This window comes from Thermobia domestica, chromosome 16 (assembly GCF_964235325.1).
Source record: "Thermobia domestica chromosome 16, izTheDome1.hap1.1, whole genome shotgun sequence".
NCBI lineage: Eukaryota > Metazoa > Arthropoda > Insecta > Zygentoma > Lepismatidae > Thermobia > Thermobia domestica.
Window position 1 is genome coordinate 62,945,556 of NC_137469.1, and position 25,473 is coordinate 62,971,028.

The 25,473-nt window shown below is 35.6% G+C and overlaps 1 protein-coding gene across 1 annotated transcript in view; it reads left to right on the forward strand.

The window, feature by feature from the left end:
- Positions 1 to 17,627, forward strand: part of LOC145673102 (transmembrane protein adipocyte-associated 1 homolog) — a 56,863-nt gene extending 39,236 nt beyond the window's left edge. The window contains exon 9 of the mRNA XM_081742467.1: positions 79 to 17,627. Coding sequence (XP_081598593.1) covers positions 79 to 252 — 174 coding nt within the window. The 3' untranslated portion in view covers positions 253 to 17,627. The remainder of the gene's footprint in view (positions 1 to 78) is intronic.
- Positions 17,628 to 25,473: the final 7,846 nt, after the last annotated feature.

The window sequence follows — 25,473 nt, forward strand, 5'->3', positions numbered from 1 at the left end:
TAGACCATACGCTGTTGCTTTATAAATATGCGTCATTTTTGTTACGCATATTACAGAACGTTTTGTCTTACATTTCAGAACAACAGTGTTTACGACAGCACCCAATTCGATAGTGGAACAACGCCAGTGAATCCACTATATGCTGCCTCACTGCAGAGTCCGGATAGTATAACAGGCTACAGCATAGATAGCACGCAAAGTCTGGAAAGTGGACATGGCTATCAACAAATCTACCCTCCTCAGCAACAATGAAACAGTGATGGATGTGATAGTGTTCTGTGAAAAGTTTACGGAGTTGAAGAATATTTTCTTTCTTTATACATGTGGTGTGGTTTTCAGTGAAAGTTACCGTGATGTATCATAAACTTGTATATACACATACTCATGCATATATAAAGGACAATACTTTGTTATGTATACAATACATATATATATATAAGAATATTATATGTATATATATATATAAGGTCCATTGTCTAGCTCACTTGTGGGACAAATACTGTTGTATAGTTTTATGAAGTATATTAGTGTATATTTGTACATTTACGCTGCGTATGAACTATGGGATGTAAATGTCACGTAAATAAGTGCAAGATTTCATGACCAATGTTGCTTTTATTTATATAGATGAAATGAGTAAGTAAATATTAAAACAGCTAATTTATATGTATACATCTTACATATATGTTTATAACATTCAAGGAGGGAGAATTAAGTGGGATAATAGTGATGATCAGACAAGTTGTGGAATTTGTTTTACTTTTATATTATTATTTACGTTTACTATACCAAAGTTCATAATGAATACTGTGATAAATTTAGTTGTGTGAATGAATCATTTTCTTTTGTGTTACTCTATACAAGTAAACGAAATAAATGGAAAACAGAAAATACATATAAAGAGGTAGCTCAGAAATCGTATTTGAACTCATATAAAATCGTTTAAGAATCTTTTATTAGCAGTATAAATATAACGAGCGGAGTGAAATAAATGGTAATATGATTATTCGTAATCCAAGGCAAAGTGGGAGTACTCGCGCTGATTATTTAGTTTTTCTTTTTGCTGTAGCAACTACCGGGATGATACTCCATATCGAGGTGATATCTCATACCACTGATAATTACCAAATTCTTGACCCATATCTAACCAGTGAAGTCCAGTGTCATATGGTAAGATAAATTTTACTTCGTAATTGACAAAGCATCCAATTTGAGTCCATGCTGAGGTAGATTTTATGGTTGATAAATAAGTAACTGGAAATCTAACAAGTTTAAACAGGATTTAAGTCTGTGATAGTTACAGATGCTTGAAAAAGACTAAACTCAAAGCTTCGTGAAGTTGTACAAGTTTTCTCTTCATATTATGGTTCAAGCAAGGAGAGTTAAAACCAGGTTATAGGGTAGAATAAAGTTAAGTGAAAAGTAACCATGATCCACTCATTAGAAATAGTGAACGGTGTTAACAACATGCTCCGCTCCGTATGCTTGTTCATAAGTTAGCTTTCGATTTTAATTTTTCCCATTACATTATAACTTGTATTTGAACATATTTTTGTCCTTTGAATGCACGTCCACAATGTGGTTGACGTATCAAAGAATTAACGTAGAGTTGTTTATACAGCAGTTAGTATATTTATTTTTCAATTATCTATTATGTTTACCAAGAACCTTATTTATTTTTCAATTATCTATTATGTTTACCAAGAACCTTATTTATTTTTCAATTATCTATTATGTTTACCAAGAACCTTTGAAAATATATGGGTATAAACTTCAAGTATCGAGTATGATTTTCAGCATGATACAGATAATGCTTTCTGTACACCAAGGATGCTGGTAAAACAACTTTACTGAGTATTTTGTTTTGCTGATGATTGTACATTTAAGATTATCTTTGTTGTGAATAACAATGTGATTTCAACTGCTTGAGCTATCTCTCTTTAAATTCACAGTTACATGGAATTATTTGATATAAATAATTGTCCATATTAAAAAGAAAGTATGCATTTTATTATTTTTAATGTGTACAAATTGTGAGCGAACGTAATTTGCATAGTATTATAAATAATGTAATTGGATGCTTCACTTCTGAATAAACAGATCTTTTCGTGTGTGAGTTTATATTTTTGTCAAGAAAAACACTTTATCTACATTTCAGTTGATTATGTGTAGCTGAAAGGGCCATTTCTAAAGAACAAATTAGTTATGGGGTCCACATTTCTGTTACGTAAGCTTCATGTAAGTAATATAAAATGTTATAAATCAAATTTATTTGATCAAATACTTCGTTTATGCTAGTTTATGTTGAATAGAACATTATCATGGTATTTTATCTTTGTATGACAGTTCGTCCATAATGACTTTGATCGCTGATGGAAGTAGAGTACCTCAGTTGCTAGTACAGTACACATTTGATGCGAGGGAATATTTTCGGTGGAAGAGGGACGGTTAAATTTACCCACTTATCTTTGACTGATCTACCTCCAAGTAATATAATGAATTGTATTTCTGAAAGAATATACCATGTTTCATCAAAATCTACGAAATGATAGTGAAAAATCGCTCACGCGGAAAGTAATGCAACTTCGTTCGCACTCTATTTCTTAAAAGGAGTTTTCCTTCCTTGCTTTCGTTCAATCCCACCACCACCTCCCGTAGAATTCTTTAAGAATTCAATCAGGTACCTTCTTCGTTCGACGACAAAATAGAAGAGTTGACTGCATTTTCTGGTTTCCTTTGTTTAAAATGAATGAACGAATTCCAGTCAGCACGTTCTTAAAAGTTCAGCAATTCCCAGCCACAAAGATTAAGTCATTTCGGACGGACTATATTAAAACTTGCTTTCAATTGTTTTCTGCCACTATTTTCAGAATACCATTGCCATTTCGCAATTGTGTAAGAAGTTGTTCACAGTTTACTTATTTTCTGAGAATGAAACTTCACCTTTGGGGTGTCAAGCATTTTGAATGTTAAACTGTTTGTATTCAATTTTGATTTAATATTATAGAAAGAAATCTGCAATTTTCTAGTTGCTATATCTTTCATAAAGGCTATGATAAAAGCCTAAAACTTCTATGTCAACGACATGTTACAGCTTACTTATTACACAACGACATTTGAACTATTTGTATATCTGAGAGTACAATATTTATTTAGAAATTAGTTTTTTCCAGTGACACTTGAATTTTGAAAACGTCCGTGGTGTTTTCGTAACTCAAGCCAAAAAGTTCGTTTTTTCGTTTGAATAATGTTGAACCATCTCAGACTTGATTAGAAAATTCAGTTATAACTGCAGCAAATTCATTGTAACCTTGTAAACTACTAGAAATGTTCTGCATTAGAATTCATAGTATTTTATTTATTACATAATATATCGCTCTGGCCAAGCTCTTTCAAGTGTAAAAGAAATTTATATTGTTACTAGCGACGGCTCATGTGTATATTTAAATGTTTGTGGTACCACCATTGGAAATGATTTATTTGTTATTCGTAGTCATTTCGTACAAATAATTTTCATTTCTGAAAATACTAATTAAAATTAAGTTGTGCCAACTACATTTATTTTCTGCCTTTTATTTTATTCATTTCTAGAGGGGAGAACAAGTTCTATATTTTCCGCTTGGATTGTTTATAACAGAGTATTGATCTGTGAAGCAGAGAAAACTTGCGGGAAGGTTGAAGTAAACACTTTAAATCTAGGACACTTGTACCCGGTCCCAACGCTGTGTGATTGTCATTTTCCTTTCGCAAATTCAAGTGAAGAATTTCTAAAAATATATTCATGATATATTCGATCATTTCGTATTTATTGCAATATATTTGGCTTACTTAAGTCTCATGATATATTAAGCATTCTCACCTATTTTATTATATCCTTTTAGAAAAAAAAGTATCCATTACATTTACATACTACCCATTATTTCTTCCCTATCGGTTGCTATTCCGGTATAGCATTGAAATCATAAAGAAGAACGTAATTATTTTCGCCATCTATACAGATTATTTCCTTCTCTAGATTATTGAAGAATGCCCTCGTGGCACGAATTCGAATCCCGATGGTAGCTCCTGTGGTTCGGATTCCATGTTAAGCTGTAGGTCGACGTTTTATATATATAAATGTAGTTTTCTGGGTGATATCGTGTTAGATTAATATATATCTTCCATATTAGAGCATTTTAGCCAAAGGACACCTTTATATTCTGTTTTAATTTTCTCAATATCGTTACTCCCCCTTCTATGAATAAAAAAAAAATGCAATTCCAGATAAAGATCTTCCAAATTTGCTATATTTCACTTTGATTTTGTTAATTTTTTTTGTGATCATTCATAACAAGTGTTCATTTGTCCTTGTCGCTTCTATGAAGCGCGCGCGCGCACACACACACACATACACACACACACTCTCTCTCTCTCTCTCTCACACATATATTATATTTCTTGTAGGAAGCTGTTAGGTGTCAACTTACTTCCCAGCCCTTCTACATTCAGAAAGATTATTTGGTCCTGTTCCCTATGGATTCGGTGCTGCAAGGATTTATCTAATCTTCTCTTTTCCATGGTGGCTGCGCTAAGTAGCCTTTGGTCTTTGTGATCTTCATTCTTTATCATAGTATTATCACTTTTCTCCCTTCATAAACACTGCTATTTTCTGTGTTAATTTTGTATTTCGTCTACTATTTTCAGCTTTTGTAAAGCTAATACCGTGGAACTTCTTCGCTTGACTTGTCTTATGTATTTTCCCCCTTCTTTAGTTCTCGCCTAATGTGTGTAAAAACTGTTCACTAACTACAATCTGTTTTCCCTTCTAGTTCCTTTTCACGCTCAAGACTTCTGTTTCTTCTTATAACTTTAAAATTTCACCGCTATATCTGGTTTTCTTCCTGCTTAGAATGGTGTGTGCTCTTTCTGTATTTGTACTCCCATATTGCTTCGAATCATATATTATCACATACTTTTCACACTCTCCAACTGCTCTCACTCTTTTATACGTTCACTAGATACACTAGGTTGGACCATTTGCTTTAGTTTTCTAGATAGTCCTGTTTTCTTCGATTTCATTCAAACTTCATAGCTTTTCATTCTCCCCCGACAAGGCCTTGGGATGTTAGATGCTGCACTGGAACATTTTTTGTCCATATTTGTGATGCGTGACCATGTTGTTGAACTTCTGTAAGATGTCCTCTAACTTCGTTTCCCAGTTGTCCTTCAATGAAGGGCAGGAATTTTTCTTCATAATCCCTGTACACAATAGCACTGATATAATATAACGAGGGTTCCAACTCGGATCTCTTTTGATGCACACATACAAGTAAAACGACCAATGCTTGTCCTTCATTGTGTTAAAGTATCGCCCAGTTGATATGTCTGTTCCCTTTGCTGTCCTAAGCAAAACTCTTAACTAAATAGTAACTGTCCATCACATTTGTAACGCACGGGTCGCCATTAAATGTTACTACATCCCAATATATATTTTTAAGAGCGATCTCTTAAATACTAATATCATAGTACACTTTTTTCTTCCTTCACAAAGTCTTTAAAATTACAGTAGTGCCTCGACTTACATAATTAAATTCATTCTAGAAGGCTATTCTTGTCGTGAAAATCTCCTCGCCTCGAATTGAATTTTTATACTGAAAATAATTTTCCCGAGTTTTTGTCATATCTTTTATGTGTTGGTCGAATATTCACTTGCAAGTTGGAGCAGTTCTTACAAACACTCGTTCACTCGTAAGTTGAATCACTCGCAAGACGAGAGACTTCGTTAGTTGGAGAAGTATCACAGTGTTTTGCTTTGGTCCATACCTCAATTCCATATGCTCATTTATTGGGTCTTAACATTTTAGCAAAGTAGTGAAGACCTCTTTGAACGCTGGGTTGTCCAAGTACAATAGTTCTAGTACAATCCATATTATCTGAGCACCGGCCTCAAGAGTGGTCAAATATGTGGCTAATCAGGGAGAGAACTGGATAGGATAGTTTTAGTGGTTAACACATCAACACGGTAAGCGGAGACCCTATCCAGTCATTTATTTGTTTTTTAACTCTTTGGGTGTTATAGTTTTTAAGGTACTATGTTATCTTTCACTTACAAAGAACACTTCATGAAGGCAGTCTAGTAAAAACTTTTCAGACCAACCATTTTGAATAAGGTTTTCCTCATTCACACCAGAAAATGTCGGAATGGTATCTAACATAATGGTCCAGGCCAAATCTCTCCAATTTTCCTGGCAGTGTGATAGCCAATGAACGTCATCCCTCATATGTGACGGATTAACATAGCCATAGATGCCGAAAGCCCAGAAATCTAATTACTAATCCTAATTGTATATTTCTTTAACCACCTACAACGTTTTCAATTGTATTTTATACCCCTTGTCAGCAGGGAGGTCATATAGAACGAAACCTACAGTTCAAAGTGAGATTTTAACCAGGATAATGGGTTCGATGCTCTCAACCGGAAATCGAAGCCAGAAACTTCCTGCCCCAAAGACACAAGCACTAGCCAACCAGACCAGGAAGGGGACAACATTTCGAACCTACACAGGATTGTTATTCAAGCTTTTGAATGTGTGGATTGAAGGAAAAAGGACTTGGAAATAAAGGAAAACATGCATGGATCCATCCCACGAGCAGGCAATTTCACAGAAATAAATTGCTCCGGAGACTTTCAAGGGGAATTTACTTCTGTGAATTTCTTACACGTGGAACGGATCCATACAGGTTTTCCTTTTAATTCCAGTTTCTTTTTCATTTATTTATTTTCTCTTTATTCCTTCACAAACCGAAAGAACTCCGTATAGGCTCGAAACGTTAGTTACAGAAATACACAATGGCAAATGCAAGAATAATTATATATATTTGATTAACTAAGTCTCACCTATTGTGTGCCCTGGCAATAGGAAATTAATCAAAATGAGCCAGATTGTATCAGTATTAAAGTATACATTTGATATCAGCTCTTAGAAATATCATTTCCGGGAGAACTAAAACAAAGAATAAAGTTGACATTTTTTGAAATACTCAATTTTCTGTTACGAGATGAAATTTGCCCCAAACTAGCTTTAGCACACTATACTAGTGATAGGCCAGTATTATAGATATATCCATGTTCTAGTAGCACATCGCTGTTGTATTTATTTTTAAGAATAACGGTGAAATTTGGGGAATATTATACTAATGTAAATTTCAGTGAAATGTAATGGCTTCGGAAATCGAACCAATGTGTTACTTAGAGGTGATTGGCGTAATCTATAGTAATCTGAGAACGAATTTCTATTGGTAGATTCGGCTTACAGTGACACTGTATATAATCGTCCGTGCACCAAGCATCGTCAGTTGTCTTCCTATACTGTATTTGTTTGTAGTAACTCTTTATACACTTGAAAAAGTTTGATCAGATTAAGCGAAGTGGTGTACACTGAGAAGTATCACATGTTCAAGTGGAAGTTGTTTCTGGTGTTGTACAATGAAAGATATGTATTGGTGACAAGTGATATGGAAGTAAGCTTAGCCTGAAACAGTCATGAAATCCGCCCAAATTCTTTCAATGCTTCCTTTCGTCTTTGTTTATAGAGTAGCTAACTCCAAAGTGTAATACTGTGTACCCTTAAATTTCACTAAGACTTGTTTATTATTTTTTCTAAAGAGTTATAAAAGCTAAAAAAGAAAGAAAGTGTCATTCATTTATTCATTAAATAGTTGCTATTTTGCAATATCATTGATATGGGATAGTAGATACTTTGTAATTCATAAAGATATCTAGTAAAAGGCTAACATTTCTTTATATGTTAGTTAATGTAGATCTAAATGGTAATTGGCAGTTAATTGACATAGTTATCGTGCACGAAATATTGTGTTGTAGCATGTAATATAAGTATCAAATAATGTACTGTGAAAGAGATCGTTTCAAAATCTTGTATTTGTTAAATTCGAAGTTGTAATGACTCTAGGCTAAGAGTGAAGCCAGTTTAAGTTGGCATTTTTTGTAGAAAGTAATGAACCTATGCACGAACATTTGTACTTACAGAGTAATAGAAAGCGATTCCTGAATTTCATGACTTTGAGCACTGTATATGCAGGTAATAACAATTCGGAATCCTTAGAATAAATAGGGTTGGTAAAGTAAGTACGCGAGTGAAGTAGGGTTAGTAAAATAAGTTACTCGAGGTGTTCTGAAACCCAGATGTTTAGAATGGATGTTTAAACTCGGAAGGAAAGTGTCTGTCTTATGTGTAAGTCTGTTACGAAGACTTACTTCGCTTGCTCTTGTAGTTCCACAGATGAAAATTTGTTCTATTGAAATCTTGAACGAATCCTAAATACATGATGTTTGGTAACAAAATTAGGACCGCAACCAACTTAACAAATTTTACTTTTTTCTTTCTTTCTTCGTGTTTATTTTAGGCTGTGATTTGTCTCATCGTCATTTATCCGTATCAATATAATATAAATAAAATAAAGAGTTTGTGTTTGTCTGTCTGTCTGTCTGTGTGCGGCCTGGGGACCAGACGAGTGGGCCGATAGTTACCAAATTTTGGTCAGGGGTACCTTGGCCCAGGCCCCAGATCAAGACGAAGCCCTTTTTTCAAATTTCGAACCAGAGGGGGGAGGGGTGGCGTTTACCGGAACCGGCTTGGGAACCAGACAAATTGACCGAGAGTTACCAAATTTTAATCACGAATACCTTGGTCCAGGCTCCACACCAGAGTTAAACGTTTTTGTCAAAATTCGAACCAGGAGGGTCTCAGGGAGGTGTTTACCGGGACATGTAAAAGTAGTAGAAAATGACCGAAATTAGTGTCGAATTCATAGTTTTCGCGGTCGCTGAAATCAATAATGAAACTCCGATCCAAATTCGCGCTATTCGGCTCTAGGTCGGGGGTCACCGGGGGGGGGATGATACTGAGACATATAAAAGTACTCCAAAATGACCGATATTAGCGTCAAATCCATAGTTTTCGCGGTCGCTGAAATCAATGGGGACACTTCCATTAGCGATGACTTGCAAATTTAGTTACAATTGCATGCGGGCCGGGAGTCAGCGGGGGAGGTGGATACCGAGACGTAAAAAAAAAAAGGGCCCAAAATGACATATATTAGTATCAAATCCATAGTTTTCGCGGTTGCTGAGATCAATGGTGATACTCCCACAGGCGTTGACTTCTAAATACAGCCCCTGTGCGAAGCATGGCTATATTCAAGTAGTTATGTAATAAAAGTAAACTAAATTTCAAATGCTTTATTATGTAATTTAAACACAGCAATTTGATGTGTTGCATTTATTGTATGTCATTTCTTTTTTATTCCCATCTAATTATCTGTAAAACTGATATTAAAGAAATTATGAGGCGCATCCAGAAAGTAATATCCGATGACTGTAAAATGAAAGACGAACATCAAAAGAAAATTACTACTATGGCGTTTCTAATAGATTCCTACGCACTATCCTTGTTGAAACATTCATTGTAACGTGACATCAGCATTTGTATGCCTATGTCAAAGAATTCCGCCGCCAAGGACTTTAACTAGAATACCACAACTATCTCACCTCAGCTGTCGAAACGATTGCTTCATGTGGAGGAACAGGAAATCACAGGGTGCGAGGTTGATGGTATAAAGAGGATGTCAAAGATATCTCAACCAACCGTGGTCGGCCGCTACGTTGTTCGTCGTGCACATTGGTGTGGCTTACTGTGAATTGTCAGCATCATCATCTGACCATACCTTCATTCATTACATACTCGTGGATCTCTGACGTCGACAGCTTCTTAGCGTTGAGAAATCTGTTTATCGCGCGTACCTTGCGCCCGGCGGGAGATTGTATACGCACACCCATACCAAAGTTCCCTCAGCACTTACTCCATACAACTGCAGTCGCGCCAGATTATGGCTACTTTTTGTCTCGTCTACTGCTGTGCAAGCGCGTCCCGCTCTGACCACTTGTGCCATCTTGGGGCACTTTTGGAACGTACTTCCTGGATACATCTTGTGTAAATGGTAAGGTAACAATCTTCACCAAACTAAAAGGATTTTACATAAGAAAAGAACGCTTTCTAAGTTTGCCAAGAATGGAATAATACATGTAAGGTTCATCAGAAGTATGGCCAACTTAACCGGTTTTACAGTGGCTTCTCACAACTTTCTCCAGGTTATCTTCATTTTTAATACTTAGCTTTAATAAAAATATAAGAACATGGGTTTTACTTCATTCTATTAAAAACTGCAAAGATGTAGATACTAGTGTTACACTCTTGTTCTGAAGAACTTAACCTAAAATTTGATTAAGTATATAATGCACTTTTTTTGAACTAGTCATGTAAAGGCAGACTACCGTGAGTGTGGTTTAAATGCTATGTGTTACGAAGAGTGCTGAAGGAAAATGTATTTTAGGCTCGTAAGAACTAACTAGAAAGTAAGGATTCATTTGTGTAAGTAGCTGTTATTTTCTTCTCTTTGTACCAAATATATTTGACTATAGAGAGTACTTAATATTATTAATCTACAAAATCACGGGGAAAATCAAATAATTCTAATAATTGCTAATAGTACTTTGCATAAAATACTAGATTTACCTATAGAGTAAACTAATCTTTACAAAAAAAAAAAAAAAAAAAATGTGTAACGCAATATCCCTCCACTGGAATTGCCTCGATAAGAAGTAAATGTAAACAATGTAAGAGTGGTTTTACTATGCGTGTTTCAAGTGTGGTATCTTCTCTATTTTGCTACTGTTTTTTCAGTGTTAAAATTTATTGAATCAATTTCTTGGTATATTATGCTAAACTCACTTCACTTTATTATTGACCAAAAACCTACGTGATATATATACATACATTAAATATATATATGTGTGTACGGTATTTTAGATAAAGAAAGAATGTTTATGTAGTAGGAATGATCCTAGTGGTAGTAATGAGGCTGATGTATTAAATATTTTGTTTTAAATTGTTTTAGGTTTTAAATTTCACTGTACTTTATTGGTTTGACCTATGTTATCTCTCCTGTTTCAAAATATTACTAAAGAATGAAGAAATAATGTTACAATATATTTCTCTAGTACTTACAGAATAACCAAAAACTTCAGTAGAATTTTGCCTTTGATATGTGTGGGTTCAGATTAGATTCCCGATGGCAGCACGGACTATATTATGCTATCTAGCCAAAGGGTAAGGGCAGCCGTTTTCAAACGTTGTACCGCAAAAAAAGTTAAACGTTAAAACTAATTATAAATAATAATAATTACACTTTTTTAATCAACCGACTTCACACACGTAGCTCACTTGTTTAAATTGTTAGCGTTCCGGACTTTGCAGAATAACCCCTGTGTTGCTGTGCAACCATAATCACGCTGAAGAATGTCTGGTTGTCTATAAACATGTTAGTTTGCCGTAAGTAACGCATCATTCGTTGATATGTTTCCATAGTCTTAACTCGAAAGATTATCATCAGATTTTAAAGAAATTTAAATGGGACCCCGGGAAGATATACCTTTTATAACAAAGAATACTCAAAATAGGTGCACCTGTGTCCTAATTATGGATGAATATACCTAGAACATATATATAAATGGGTTCAATTAAGAACCTCCTCCTCTTTCTGAAGTCAGGGGACGCGGTGGCTCAGTGGTAGAGCGTTCACCTCTGGTGCTTGGGGTCTCGGGTTCGATCCCAGCCCCCGCCAAGTGAACTTTGTGGTGGACAAACACCGTGCTCGTGGGTTTTCTCGGGGTTCTCCCGTTTCTTCCCACTTTCTTCATTCCACCATTTCACGAATCTCTCACCATCCCCGTCTCCTTTAGCCTAACCGGCATAACCGTGGGACGTAAAACTTAAAGATTTCATTTTTTTTCTGAAGTCGGTGAAAAAGTGTTAAGGATAGTTGCGTAGGTAATGTTTTTTTTTAATGTTTTTTTCAAGTATAAAGTAATTTATTACTAACTACAAAAAAAGGAAAATAAACAAACACAAGGTGTGCCGTGCCGTAGGATTATAAATTACACAGGTAGTGTGCCAAAACTAAAAAAGGTTGAAAAATGCTACGTTAGACCGCATATCTTTGGTGGGCGGTGGTATATCCGGTATAAGCATAGTGTTTCCTGTATTGCCTCAACACCTGATAGAATTTGGGAAATAACTTGAGTTAAAAGAGAACGAATTCAAATCTAGAAAGTCAGAAATAACGGTAATAGAAACTTGCGCTGACCACAGATCACCTTACACAAAAGAAAGAAAACAAATTTCGTGTAGCCAGCCAGTGAGTTATAACGCCAAACTACATTAGCATGTAAGGGCAAAATCTTTCATTGTTAAATATTTCACCAAGTGTCAGATGTTGTGTTCGAAAAGCTTTATTACATATGCCCTTTTCGTTAAAGATAAATAAAAAAGGTTCCATTAAGTACAGTGATAAATACTCCTTACTTCACACTATTATATACCTTGTGTTCATTTTGTGTTCATTTAATTGTTTGGTGAAATTTAGCGTCTTTGTCCAGCACAGAGACTATATGAGGCGTGGACCCACAGTTTAAATGTAGTATTCGCAATACTATAATGCGTTCAGTGCTTTTTTACAGGAAATCGAATCCAGGATCCCATATACTATTTCACAGCTTTGGTTGTGGGCAGGGTTGAGAGCATTTTGTCTTTCATATAGTAACACTGTGTACATAATATTCAGTAAGTACTCGAAACCAATTGAATAATTTTGTAATATTTTTCATTTACAGTTTCTGCAGTATTTTGTAAATGAAAAAAAAAAAAAAAAAAAAGTAGAGATGATGAAAATCGTATTAATGTCTGCTAAGAACTGATTTTCACTTTGAACGTGTGAATATTTAATCGAAAAGTGTATTCAGATAATTTTAACAGTATTTGAACTATGGTTATGTCTCGAGTTATATTTTTTGTTTCAGTGTATTATTGTGAAAAGAGAATTTATGGATAAGTAAAGCTATGGAATATTATAGAAAAGGCTAATAGGAATCTAGTAAAATGCGTAGAACTCCAGTTTTTGTGATTAATAATGTGTATATATTTATATGTAATTTCAAGTAGTTTGCAAATGCAATATATTTATCTGGGAACGTGTCAAGCCAATAAAATACGAAGTTACAAGGTCTGTCCGGAAAGTAATATCACCAAGTCTATAAATATATATATATAAACATTTATTTACACAATTACATTAAAATTCTTCAAAATATTATCCTCCTGCATCGATACATCGCCAGCGGGATTTCCAATGTTGCGAAGGCATCCTGAAAGGCCTGTACAGGAAGTGCATTTAAAGTCATTTCACAAACTGGTTTCATGTCAATTATTCTGTAACGATAACATTTCAGGGGGGGGGGGGGAGTTAAACTGGGAAACAAAAAGTCTATGGAAACCAAGTCGGGACTGTAGGGTGGCTGAGGCAGCGTTACCATTTAGATTTGCGTAGGTAGCTGGTCACGACGAAGGCAGTGTGGCTGGTGCGTTGTCATGATGAAGTTTCCAATTGGCGCTGATGTATAATCTGACGCGTCGGGTCCTTACTCTCAGTTTCTTGAGGACTTCTACGTAAAATTTAGAGGTAACGATTATCCAGGGAGGTACAAACTTACGGCAGACGATTCTCCTCATGTCAAAAAACACAATCAGCATAATTTTGATCTTTAATTTGCTCATTCGAGCCTTCCTGGGGCGAGAGGACGCCCGCTCTTCGTTTCGAGATCATACTGGGATATCCACATTTCATTACCCGTAATCACATTATCCAAAAGGTGTGGATCATTTTCACACATTTCCAAAACCTCTTGACATATTCATTCGGTGAGATTTTTCGTCGTCGGTCAAAACACTTGGAACAAGCTTCGTGCACACTTTTCTAATGTGCAGATCCTTGGTCACAATATTTAACATGTCAACCATTAAACGAACACTCATTCGACGGTCTGTTTGCAGAAGTTTTCACACGAGTCATATTTTCGTCGTTTGAGGAGGTTGACGGGCGTCCAGTGCGGGCTTCGTCGTCGACCTCTTCACGGCCTTTCAAAACTGTCTTGTTCCCTCTGTAGATTTATCTTTGTGATAAACATTCATCCTCAAAGGGTTATGGAACCATAGGAAAAGTTTTCGCTGCAGACTTGCCGAGTTTCACACAAAACTTGAATGCATATCTTTGTTTCAGTAAGTGCTGCATCGCGACTTGTACAAGAGACGAAAGATAGATTTATGGTCGTCCTTCACCTCTGATAGCTCGGAGAAACTGAGCAAGCATTCGCTCGGTAGTTGACTTACACTACCATCGATCCCGACGAATAAAACGCATTGAAGCGTATAGTCGCTTCACAGTAAAATGTATGACATTACTCTCCGAACAGATCTTTCATATGATTAGTAATATTATATACTCCATAGAAGTATCAAAATGCACATCCCATCCATTAACTTTGTGAATTTAGAGAACCATGTAAAACAGAATATTTTTTTAAGATGCTATTTCCTGTATATTTATGCTTATTTAGAAACACTGAAAAAGCCCAGCTTGAATTGTGAGAACATTTTAAAAAGGAATGATAACCTGTGCAATTGCAAGTGCCAAAATTTATTTTTAGGCTATAAAGAAATGCCAAGTAAAAATACAAGAATTTAAATTATATATTTTTGAACATAGCAAAGTATAGAAGTATAATATATTATTAATATATAATGCTGAAACATCATCTTCCTAAAACTTTGCCAAATGCTCAAGAAAGCCTTTTAAGGTCTTGTTCCTTGCATTTTGAAGTTTCCTTTTATTATTGTTGTTGTTTAAATTTAATTTCTAATTGAAGTATATGGAGAAAAGTTTTTCCTCCACAAAATATATGAATATATTACTGAATTAGACTTTATGGTGTATAAGACAGTCACGAAATTTTTATCGAAATTCAAAATAAAACCCAGCAGACGAGGTGGCATATTTTCTGGAAAAGGTAATATACGTTTCTTCAAAATATCTTCAATTTTAACAATATACTTTTTTCATCATGGTTAATTGTTTTAAAAAAAAAAGTATTGTTATAGTAAGCATTTTCGAAACATCGCAAGTGTCACCGATTAAATAAATTCTCTGCAAGTTGTAAATAAAACAGATGTGTGATAGATTGGCTAAGAACAATTATATAGTTATTTCTGCAAGGCAAATTGCTATAGAGCCCTAATTCAGTCTTTCACCATCCCTGAGAAAACAGCGATGCAGTCGGTATTTTTAAAGTGTCAAATGAATACTCCTATTATGAGTGAGTGTATATTGTTACTATAAATACAGCCTGTCGTGTAAGTCTAGAGAAGTGTATATAAAATATAAATTTGCAAAAAAAAAAAAAATATATATATATATATATATATGCGTTGGCATCCTCTTTTGAGCTATATATTTCAAACTAAATAAAATGTAAAAATAATATATTTTTATGTAGAAGCTGGACTTTCCAATTTCCAATTTAAATGAATATTTTTGCAAGTAATTTTTGGACAAATTATTGCCTCCATGTTTCTGCAAGAACTTTTTCTTTTTTTCTTCAATTTTAAATTACTCCATAAGATTCCTGAAAAAATAACTGCGCAAGGGGGACTGTTAATACCATTCCCCTTATATTATTACCTCGGCCTCCTAAAGACACTGGTTTGCCAACCTATGTATTTCATGTAGCTTGCATATCTTAAATATCTCGATTTAATTACTTGCCTTATATTAACTTGGGCTAACCTTGGTATATGTCTATTATTTTTTTAGTAATTATCAATCATTGGAAATTCCCGTCCCTTTAGTAGCGTTTTGTTAAAGCGTCGGCTGCGAACTTCAATTTACATTTTATAGCATCAATCGTTATGTTATAGAAGTATCAAACAAACAAACAAACAAACAAATATATATATATATATATATATATATATATATATATATATATATATATATATATATATATTCTAGAAATAAAAATTGTATTACACAAATACCACTATTATCAGTAACGAAAGTTCCTTTAACTTTCTTTAAAACTCAGTTTGCCAGATTGGTGCACATGTACTATACGGTTACAATTTATGACCAGCACTAACCATGTATTTGTGCATAACCTAATGTACTCCCAAGATTTCCTGCTAATTTGGATTGTCATAAGTGGAACTCCCAGATTTTTAGACTAAAAAATGGAACATCCGTCTGAAAATTTACAGTATAATAGGTCAACACTGATCAAAGTTAGTGACTATCAGTTGAGTATCGATAACCAATAAAAAGCAGGATTAAAAAAAAAATATCGCAGATATATTAACTTGTTTTCAGTAAGAACCAGATATTTGAAGTTATGAACAATTCTTGAGGGAAGACGTAAATCTGAAACTGTTTTATACCGGAACGTCTGGAAGCTGATAGTATTCCGTTATCACATTTTCCTTAACGATTGATTCCATAAGTTGTGAGTTGAAGTGTGTACTCGATCCTTTAAGAAAATGCCACCGAGGAAGATGGGAATCCCCGTTTAAAATTTTGGTAATTATTATTAAATGATACTAGGATTAATTCAAGTTTATATTTGTAGTAATGCGTCGTTCTATATTTGACAACGGGAACTTATGTAATTGCGCGGTATTTAGGTCGCACTCATTTCCCCATTTCTTTATGTAAGTTTTGCCCTTGACTCCAATGTTGTCCTGCTTCAGTGGCGTACGCAGAGAGGGAGTTTCCAAGTTTTAACCCTCCTTTAACAAGGTATTCCTCAAGATTTGTGTAAAAAACCTGCGTGCGGAATCCTCCCAGTCCTTCGCTTTGATGAAATTTTGTTGTGAACGCCACTATTAACATTATTCTCACATTGTTTGCAGTCCCTCTCAGGTAAGTTTCGTAACTACTGTTTTGAAGAGAAACTTACACGATAGGCTGTAGTAATACCTTACCGTTATCGTTTAACGTCTTCAAAAATTTGTGTTTGCTTCTCACACTTGTGTCAGAATGAGGTGTAGAAAAAACAAATTTTCAAGAATTAAAAACAGAAAAATAGGCCGGAGCAGGTACATGATGTGTTAAAAGTAGCAGGAACGGATGAATACTTAATGTACAAACCTTTTATTGTGTATGTCACAAACATAACAAATCTTTATTGATATAGTAGTCTGAGTACAAGAAAGTAGCACATACCTATCTATATATATATATACCGATCAATTACATCATTTGCAACAAAGGTACTTCTATGAATTAAAAAAAAAAAAAAATACAGTATCTTCTATGTACCTTCATCATATTTGTCGCTTATGATATAGTACCTGCTATTTCATATAACTAAAACCTTGCGATTTTGTATATTTACTAATTAATATTTTGTATATTTTGATTATGTCTTACACAAAAGACCCTGTATATTATATATATCCTGTGTATAAGAAATACTTTCAATCTAAATTTCGAATGTCAAATATACTTACCTGAAAGGTTAACAAGACAAGTATATTTTCACGATGTTGTAAATACTGATTGAAATAGGGAGTGAATGGGGAAGAAATGAAAGAATTTCATAAGTATGAATTCACATTACGTCATTTAGGAATTTTTGTAATGCATAGTTTGGTAATTTCTATATAAGCAATAAATGTTATTAGGAATCAATCTTGTTTTTTTGCGCATTATTTACCAAAATTCCCTTATCGAAAAGCTTTGTTATCTCAGTTACTTTAGAAGTCAAGTTCCTGAATACTTCCTGTCAAGCTTTTGGCTCTCCTCTTGAACCTTAGTCACGGAGGATAAAAATAGGAGTAAAGGAGATTTAAAACAAATCCCAAGATACAAAACGATTACCGAAGAAACAGTTTAGAAATATTTTGTCCTATGAGCTAGCTGAAGTTTCATTTCTCAAGTGAAAGTATCAGTTGCAGGCAAGTTGTTTGTAATTTTTTTTTCCTAGTAAGACTGTTCCTTCTATGTCCTTCATGCAATTTCATTTATTCAAGAGTATCCTCTGTAATCAATGTTCAGGAGAGGCTGAAGGCTTGAAATGCAAGATTTCGGAATTGAAATTAGAATTAAGATTATTTGTAGAGCGTGCCTCCGGATTTTATATATACGAGTGATGTTGAACTATTCTTGTCCGGCCACTATATCCGAACTATTTTATGAAAAGTCATCTTGGAGGCCTACATTTTAATAAGTACATGGGAAAAGTTTCTGAAAACTACAGTGGCGCTAGTATTCCGATATTATAAAATTCGGAAGAATAGACTCTTTTTGTTTGTTTGTTTGTTAAAGCCTTTTTTTTGTTTGTTTGTTTGTTTAAGCCTTTTTTTTCACAGGTTTGGAAAAGTATCTCAGAAACCGTTGCTCGGAATGCGTCAACACCTGCTTCAGGCGACACAAATCGCTCACCAAGAAGTCATTAGGTTTTAAATGAGTTGAGTACTGACAACAAGTCATTAGTTCATTTTTACTGGACAAATGTATACAGGGTGTAAGATAAATGCATGGCCAAATGTGATGAGATGATTGCGGACATCCAAATAAGTAAAAATGTTCTTATAAACATAGGTCCGATGCCACTTCGGTTCCGAGATACAGGGTGTTCAAACGTCGAGTTCCTTCAATGGTTCACTATGGAAAACTGAATGGAAATGTTCAGTATTACAGTAATAATACAATCAAGTGGAATTATACCTGTGCAGATACATTTACACTAACATAGAGAGTAGATTATTGGGTTGTCAGTGTTGCCAACCTAGTACAAAGTGTTATGTTTTCAAATAGCACTAGACGTCCATATGTTAGCATATGATTGCTGACATCAAAACGTTCCTAAACATGGGGCACATTCCGCTTCGTTTTCAAATGGCAAGGTGTCCAAGTGTGAAGTCAATTAACGGCTGACAATACTAAACAACAGTTCATAGATCACGACTATTGCATGTTTCCAAAGATAAGTAATTGAGAAAAGTATTCGATGGAGGCTACAGCGTTCGTTTATACCACGCATAAACTTCGGAAGACAGTGCTCGTAAAGATAGTGACGAAATGTGTTACAAGAAATGTACCAAGTTGGCAACACTGACAACCCAATAACCTCAAATCTTGATTAGTTTCATTCTCTGTGTTAGTGTAAATGTATTTACAGAAGCATAATTCCACTTGATTGTATTATTCCTGTAATATTGAATATTTCCACTCACTTTCCTATAGTGAGCCATTGCAGGGACTCGACATGTATATAGGGGGGCGCGGTGGCTCAGTGGTAGAGCGTTCACCTCTGGTGCTTGGGGTCCCGGGTTCGATCCCAGCCCCCGCCAAGTGAACTTTGTGGTGGACAAACACCGTGCTCGTGGGTTTTCTCGGGGTTCTCCCGTTTCCTCCCACTTTCTTCATTCCACCATTTTCACTCATCTCTCATAATCACCGTCTCCTTTAGCCTAACCGGCATAACCGTGGGACGTAAAACTCAAAGATTTCATTTCATTTCGACATGTATATAAAGTTTGGTGTGCTGAGGGGGAACTAGCATTGCGGGTTGAAGAATTATGCGACTTTTGGGTTTGTTTCCCACAAATGAAAAACTTAGAGGAGGAAAGTATAATGGTACATTTTTCAAAACGTTGAATCCTGGCAGTTCATGAATGTGTTACAAGTTAGTCTTGCTACATAACAAATCATTTAGTGAGTCTTGTCTGAGTGTAGAGATTTAAAAATAATGAAGGGGATATGCCATCAAAGTTGTGAAAGAAATATACAATATGTTACATGCCCCTCTCATCCTCTTAACTGCTTCAAATCATTGATCACCTCTGGCAAACAAATCGTCATTTATCACTTAGCATTTACAGTCCGTCAATCTTCTCAAGCTATCAGGGCTCATAGCGAGTCACTTTTTTTTTTTTTAACAAGTTACTTTTTTCCAGGTTGGTCACTAAAAGTTACTTTTTTTTGGGGGGGGGGAGTAGTAATTTTTTCGTGTGCTTTATGTTTTGCATTGGTAGTTTTCTAAGAAAAATATTATAATAATAAATGGAAAAAGGCAGAATGTTACTCTTTACTCTTCTGAAAGCTTCAGTACTTGCTGCCACATGTGAAACAGTCAGCATTATTCTCACTTCAGCTTTTATTCTTTCTAAAGTACAGTTGGTGGATCCTTAAGCTTTCAAGGTGGGCTTGAGAACCTTTCTGTATCTATTCTTTCTTAACGCTCCGCTCAACCTTGTGTGTGTGTGTGTTTGTGTGGTTCATCGTGTTCGTCTTGTGTTATGCTTCTTGCATGTTTTTCGTAAGAGTAGGTGATGAATTTGAATATTTCATGGCTTTGAGAATTCTCAATGCTAAGTTAAATATAATGTCTGGGATGAAGAAATTCGGAAATAGGCCAGAACTGGTTCCACTTACTCAGAAGCTTCTTACATCTGCTAAGTTTGCTTACCGTAACTACAAAGCATACTTAGAGAACCTAAGAAAGGAGGAAGCTCAAAAAGAAGTAAAGAAGAAACAAAATAACAGAGGCGATGGAGAAATTGAACAAGGAAAAAAGGGGCATGATGAGATTTTGGTAATTTTTTCGTGTGCTTTTGGTCACTTTTCAACTATTTACAAGGGACCAGACCACTATGAGCCCTGAGCTATGGTTGCCACATGATCTGGTATAACCGAACACGTAAGCAATCATTTCTTGAACAAACAACTTTTGTTGGTTTCGACCCACTTTGAAATACCCAAATTGCTGTTCAGTTTCGGATTCGTATGAATAAATCCAATTTTTGTCCTATGTAACGATACAGTACATCATTTTATTTTCCTCGATTGAATTTTGAGCATTTCTTTACACCAATTAACAGGGGCGTTTTTGAGCTTCGATGAAGTGTGTGGGATACAACGGTTTGAAGGTTTCCATACATTCAAGGTGTATGCTTTCATGTCAATGTGCAAGGATGCCGATCTCTCAATCATTTTACGCACTGCATCAGTTACTGGCAACAACAGACGTGGATGGACAAATGTGTATTTGGAAAACAGTTCTACACCATCCTATTGGTGCTTCAACCCCAAAACATACGAAGGCGCTCGATGCATTCAGTAAGTGTTCACGAGAAATTTCTATTTCTCACACAAAACTACTACGTCAAACTGCTGTGAAAAATAAACGAATAAACTTAAACATAGAGGGCCTTATGCAGAGTCGTTATGACGCGTGATTAGTGCCATACTAAAGAGTTCGAGTAACATGTTTCCTGAAGTAATCATGCATTTAGTATGAAGCTAATAATACGTCAAAACGACTCTGCATAAGGCCCAGAAGGTAGTAGTTAGCACGGTAGTAGTGGCATTCCGTAACCGCCATATGCCATTCCTTCCATTTTTCGAAAGTGAAAAGAACTTGGTATTTTGTAGTGATGTAGAGGGACTAATGGCAGCTATGGGCATTGACTATAAAAGTGAGGAGTGGAGGTTATACATCGACTCTTCCAAAATAAGTCTCAAATGTGTCCTCCTGCATAATGGCAACGTGCTACCATCGATTCCGACTGGGTATGCACCTTACATGAAAGAAACATATGATAACATGAAACAATTGTTATTGCGATTGAACTATGACAAGTTTAAATGGCAGATTTCGGGGAACTGAAAGTCATAGGCATATTACTTCGACTACAACAGGGAAACACCAAATACTGTTGCTTCCTGTGCCTCTGGGATAGCCACGCCAAAGCACTTCATTATAAAAACAAAGTTTGGCCTAAGCGTCAATCATTTGAACCAGGACCTTACAATGTTATGCATGAAGCACTTATCGAATTCCAAGAACATAATTCTCCCTGCTCTTCATGTAAAACTGGTCCTAATGAAAAACTTTGTTAAGGCCATGGACAAAACTGGGGAAGCATTTCTCTATTTGCGCGAGAAATTTCCACGTCTTAGGCGAAAATAAAAGAGGGGATTTTTGTGGGTCCCCAGATACGTAAACTGTACAAAGATGAGCATTTCAAAACCATCCTGACAGGTGAGGAAAAGTTAGCTGCTTAGGATGCCTTTGTTCAAGTATCAACAAACTTTTTAGGAAATAAGAGAACAGAAAACTAGAAGGATCTTGTGGCAAATCTTCTGCACTGCTACGATAGACTGGGGTGTAACATGTCCTTAAAGTTACATTTCTTAGATTCCCACTTGGACTTCTTTCCTGACAACTGTGGTGCTGTAAGCGACGAGCACGGGGAACGCTTCCACCAGCAAATTTCGGACATGGAAATGAGACACCTGGGAAAGTGGAATGCATCAATGTTGGCCGACTATTGTTGGACACTAATCAGGGACACCAGCAGAAAACTACAAACGCCAGGCAAAGCGGTTGCGCCTTCAGTGACCTTCCTCCGAGGGATAACAAGATAAATACACGGATAAGCTTATATAGGCAATAACGTAAAAGTATCATAACTTCAAAACGAGAGCTAATCTTGCATTTTTATTATCAGCATACCCGAAAACATAAAGTTTAGCTGTTTTCATACCAGTTACAGAAAAAAAGTAAAATTTTGTTGGCTAGTGTTATTTTGAATGAAAGTGGGGAAAAAAAATTTCGGAAAAGTCGGTGGACGCGGCAACTTTTCTCTAGCGCCTTTCAATTCGGAAACAACTCTTCTCCAAATATTTAATGACGGAGTTCAGGAATTTTACCCACTTCACTCCAACAGATTTTGAATTGCTGCATCAAACCATAGTATTAGAGCCCATTGTGAAACTACTGGGTACTACCATGTTCCCAAACCAACAGTGCATCTTCCAACAAGATTCTGCTCCCGCGCACAAGGCATTGTCATATAGGAGTAGCTACGGGTCGATGTCACAAAGTTCGTCTTCACATCAGACTGGCCTTCTAGCAGCCCGAATCTGAACCTGCTCGACTACAAGCTGTGGTCAGTACTTCAATCGATGCCCAGCAAGAAGACCCCTATGTGGACTCCTTAGTCAAGGCCGCCCGCCACTTCCTCATCAACACTGTTCGTAATTAAACTGACGAGTGACTGACCGTGCATCCAGGCTCAAGGTAGACATTTTGAAAACTGGTGCTCTTCATGCTCCACACTTTCATGTACCATCTTGCAAACGGATAATATATTGTCAAACGTGTATGTTTCATCTCCAAACCTCTCACGGTATATATGAAATAACTAGGCCTATATGTCAATGAGAATTCTGTTTAAGTTGTAGGATGGACACATTTTTGCTGACGACTGCACTACAATAAAAGCGAAATCCTATTTCACCGAAAATTCTATATTTTAACCACTGATCAAAATTTACCTCCTCTTCTTGGTCCTCGTTTATAACTGTTCCATAATAGCAAGCCCTCCAATGTGGAGCCTTCCCAATACAGGGATGCCTTGCATAACGTGATTAATTGGTTGATGCATATGCTAATAAATAAATAAATAAAATCCTTTTAAACATGAGGTGCTCCACGTAGTAAGGGCGAACTCTACAGACTTGTATTCTGAAAATCTCTTTTTAGTGCACTCTGAATCATCGAAAATTTATTTTGTAACTGTTGTTTTAAATGAAAATACAAAAGAATGAATATATATACAGTATATATCGTGCATATAATATGAGCACAACGCGCTGCTACAGATCAGTTACCTATTTACTACTTAGATTCCACGTATTACCTGACCAGCGAACGAGTGCGGGCGGCCGAGTTTGGAACTAAAATACAAACAACAGCGTTTCTAACCGGATTACTTGTAATTAATCTATTACAGTTATTTTTGTCCTGTTTGTAATAAACCACTTTACGCATATGTTCAAGTTAAACGCAGTTTTAAAAGTTATAGAAGTTATTTCCAGAACACTTTAAGGGGCTGCAAAAAAAAGTACATACACCCTCCATATTAATTTGGCAATAACTTGCGAATAAACTAACCTCAGTGTTGTAAACAGAAACACTAAGAACTTCGTAGTATTCGAGTGTAAGGAATTCCTACTCATCCTATTAACAAAACCTCAAAGTTCATTATTGTGAATCAAAGTTATACTTTGGCAATTGCGCTTTCATTGTTTAGTTTTGAGATAGCCTTCGAAATTGCGACCATGTGATCTCCGATCGATTGTCTAAGCAGTGTCTTGAGTAACAAAATCCTTTAGCATTGAGATAATTTTCGGGTGTGCTGCAAAAGTCCGGTCAGAGAGAAACTGATAATGTTTCACCGCCACACTTCTAACCACTTCCGAAGGAAACTTGGATCCGCCCCTGATTGAGATCGTAAAGATAACTCTCTCTGTTGTCTAACCTGTCATTATTTAGCATGGTTTGAGAATTTAAAAAATCCAGTATTTCTGCCATATTTTGAAAACTTTACTTAAAAGAAATATACCCAGTGTTCCATTGGAGGCGATAGGGGAGCGTTTAAAGTAAGGTGCCTGACAATTGAAGGTTCCTTGTCCTTCCAAGGAATTGAACTCCAATGAAATTCAGGGGGGAAAAAAAGAATTACGTATTAAAAAAAGAAATAAAATTACGTATTAAAAAAGAAATAAAAATACATTTTTTTTTAAATGCTACTTCTGAAACTGATTAGAGTGAATATATATTTATTTGAATAAAAAAAAACACTTGCATAAGTTTTTCAAAGTATCAAATTTGAAGAACGAAGTTTGTCTTCCACTGTTATCTCATTGCTCAAAGATATCGGTGATGAAACAATTGGCCGTAAATTACGCGGCCGCTTCTTACATCAATTCATTATGATGATGATGAGTGCCGATGTTAAGTACATAAGTTCAGTATTAGCAAAAAAAACGCAACCATACGTAGCACATTTTAATACTTGAAATAAAAATACAGCTGTTTACCCCTTTCGTGCATCAATTGTGTTCTCATTGACATGTGATTATTTTTTTCTTACTGATTGTTCTTGATGTACTATATGTAAAACCGAAAAGTTTGAAATTTGATATTTTCTTAGCAGAATTTAATTATTATCCTTATCTGTCCACTTGAATGGACTTCATGCATTTTGGGTAAGATAATAATTCTGAATTGTGACACATAAAGCTTGCAAAATTGCACTAAAAATAAATCTAATAAACGTTATATTGTAGAAACCTTGCCAAAGTGATTTTGGTACAAATCCGCAGCAAAAAACCTGCTACATGAGCATGTAAGTTTAATGTGAAACGACGAAGTCATTTGCTCCAATATAAGTGTGCAGGGAAGGACGCCGAGGTTTCTCCTGGCATGATTCGTGCAACTTACGCGTTATGTTGATTCCCTGCGCTGTTTCACAGTAAACTTACATGTTCATGTTGCAGATTTTTTTTTTTCTGCGGACTGTACACGTAATAAGAGTTAAAAATCAACATATTCAACAAAACCGTACATGTAACCACTACTCTGTGCCCTTACCGAAAATTTCACCCCCAAGCTTTCAGTTTCGTGCGCATATATTGGTATGTTACGTCCACCCTTGAATGGCATAATTTGCCTGTCAA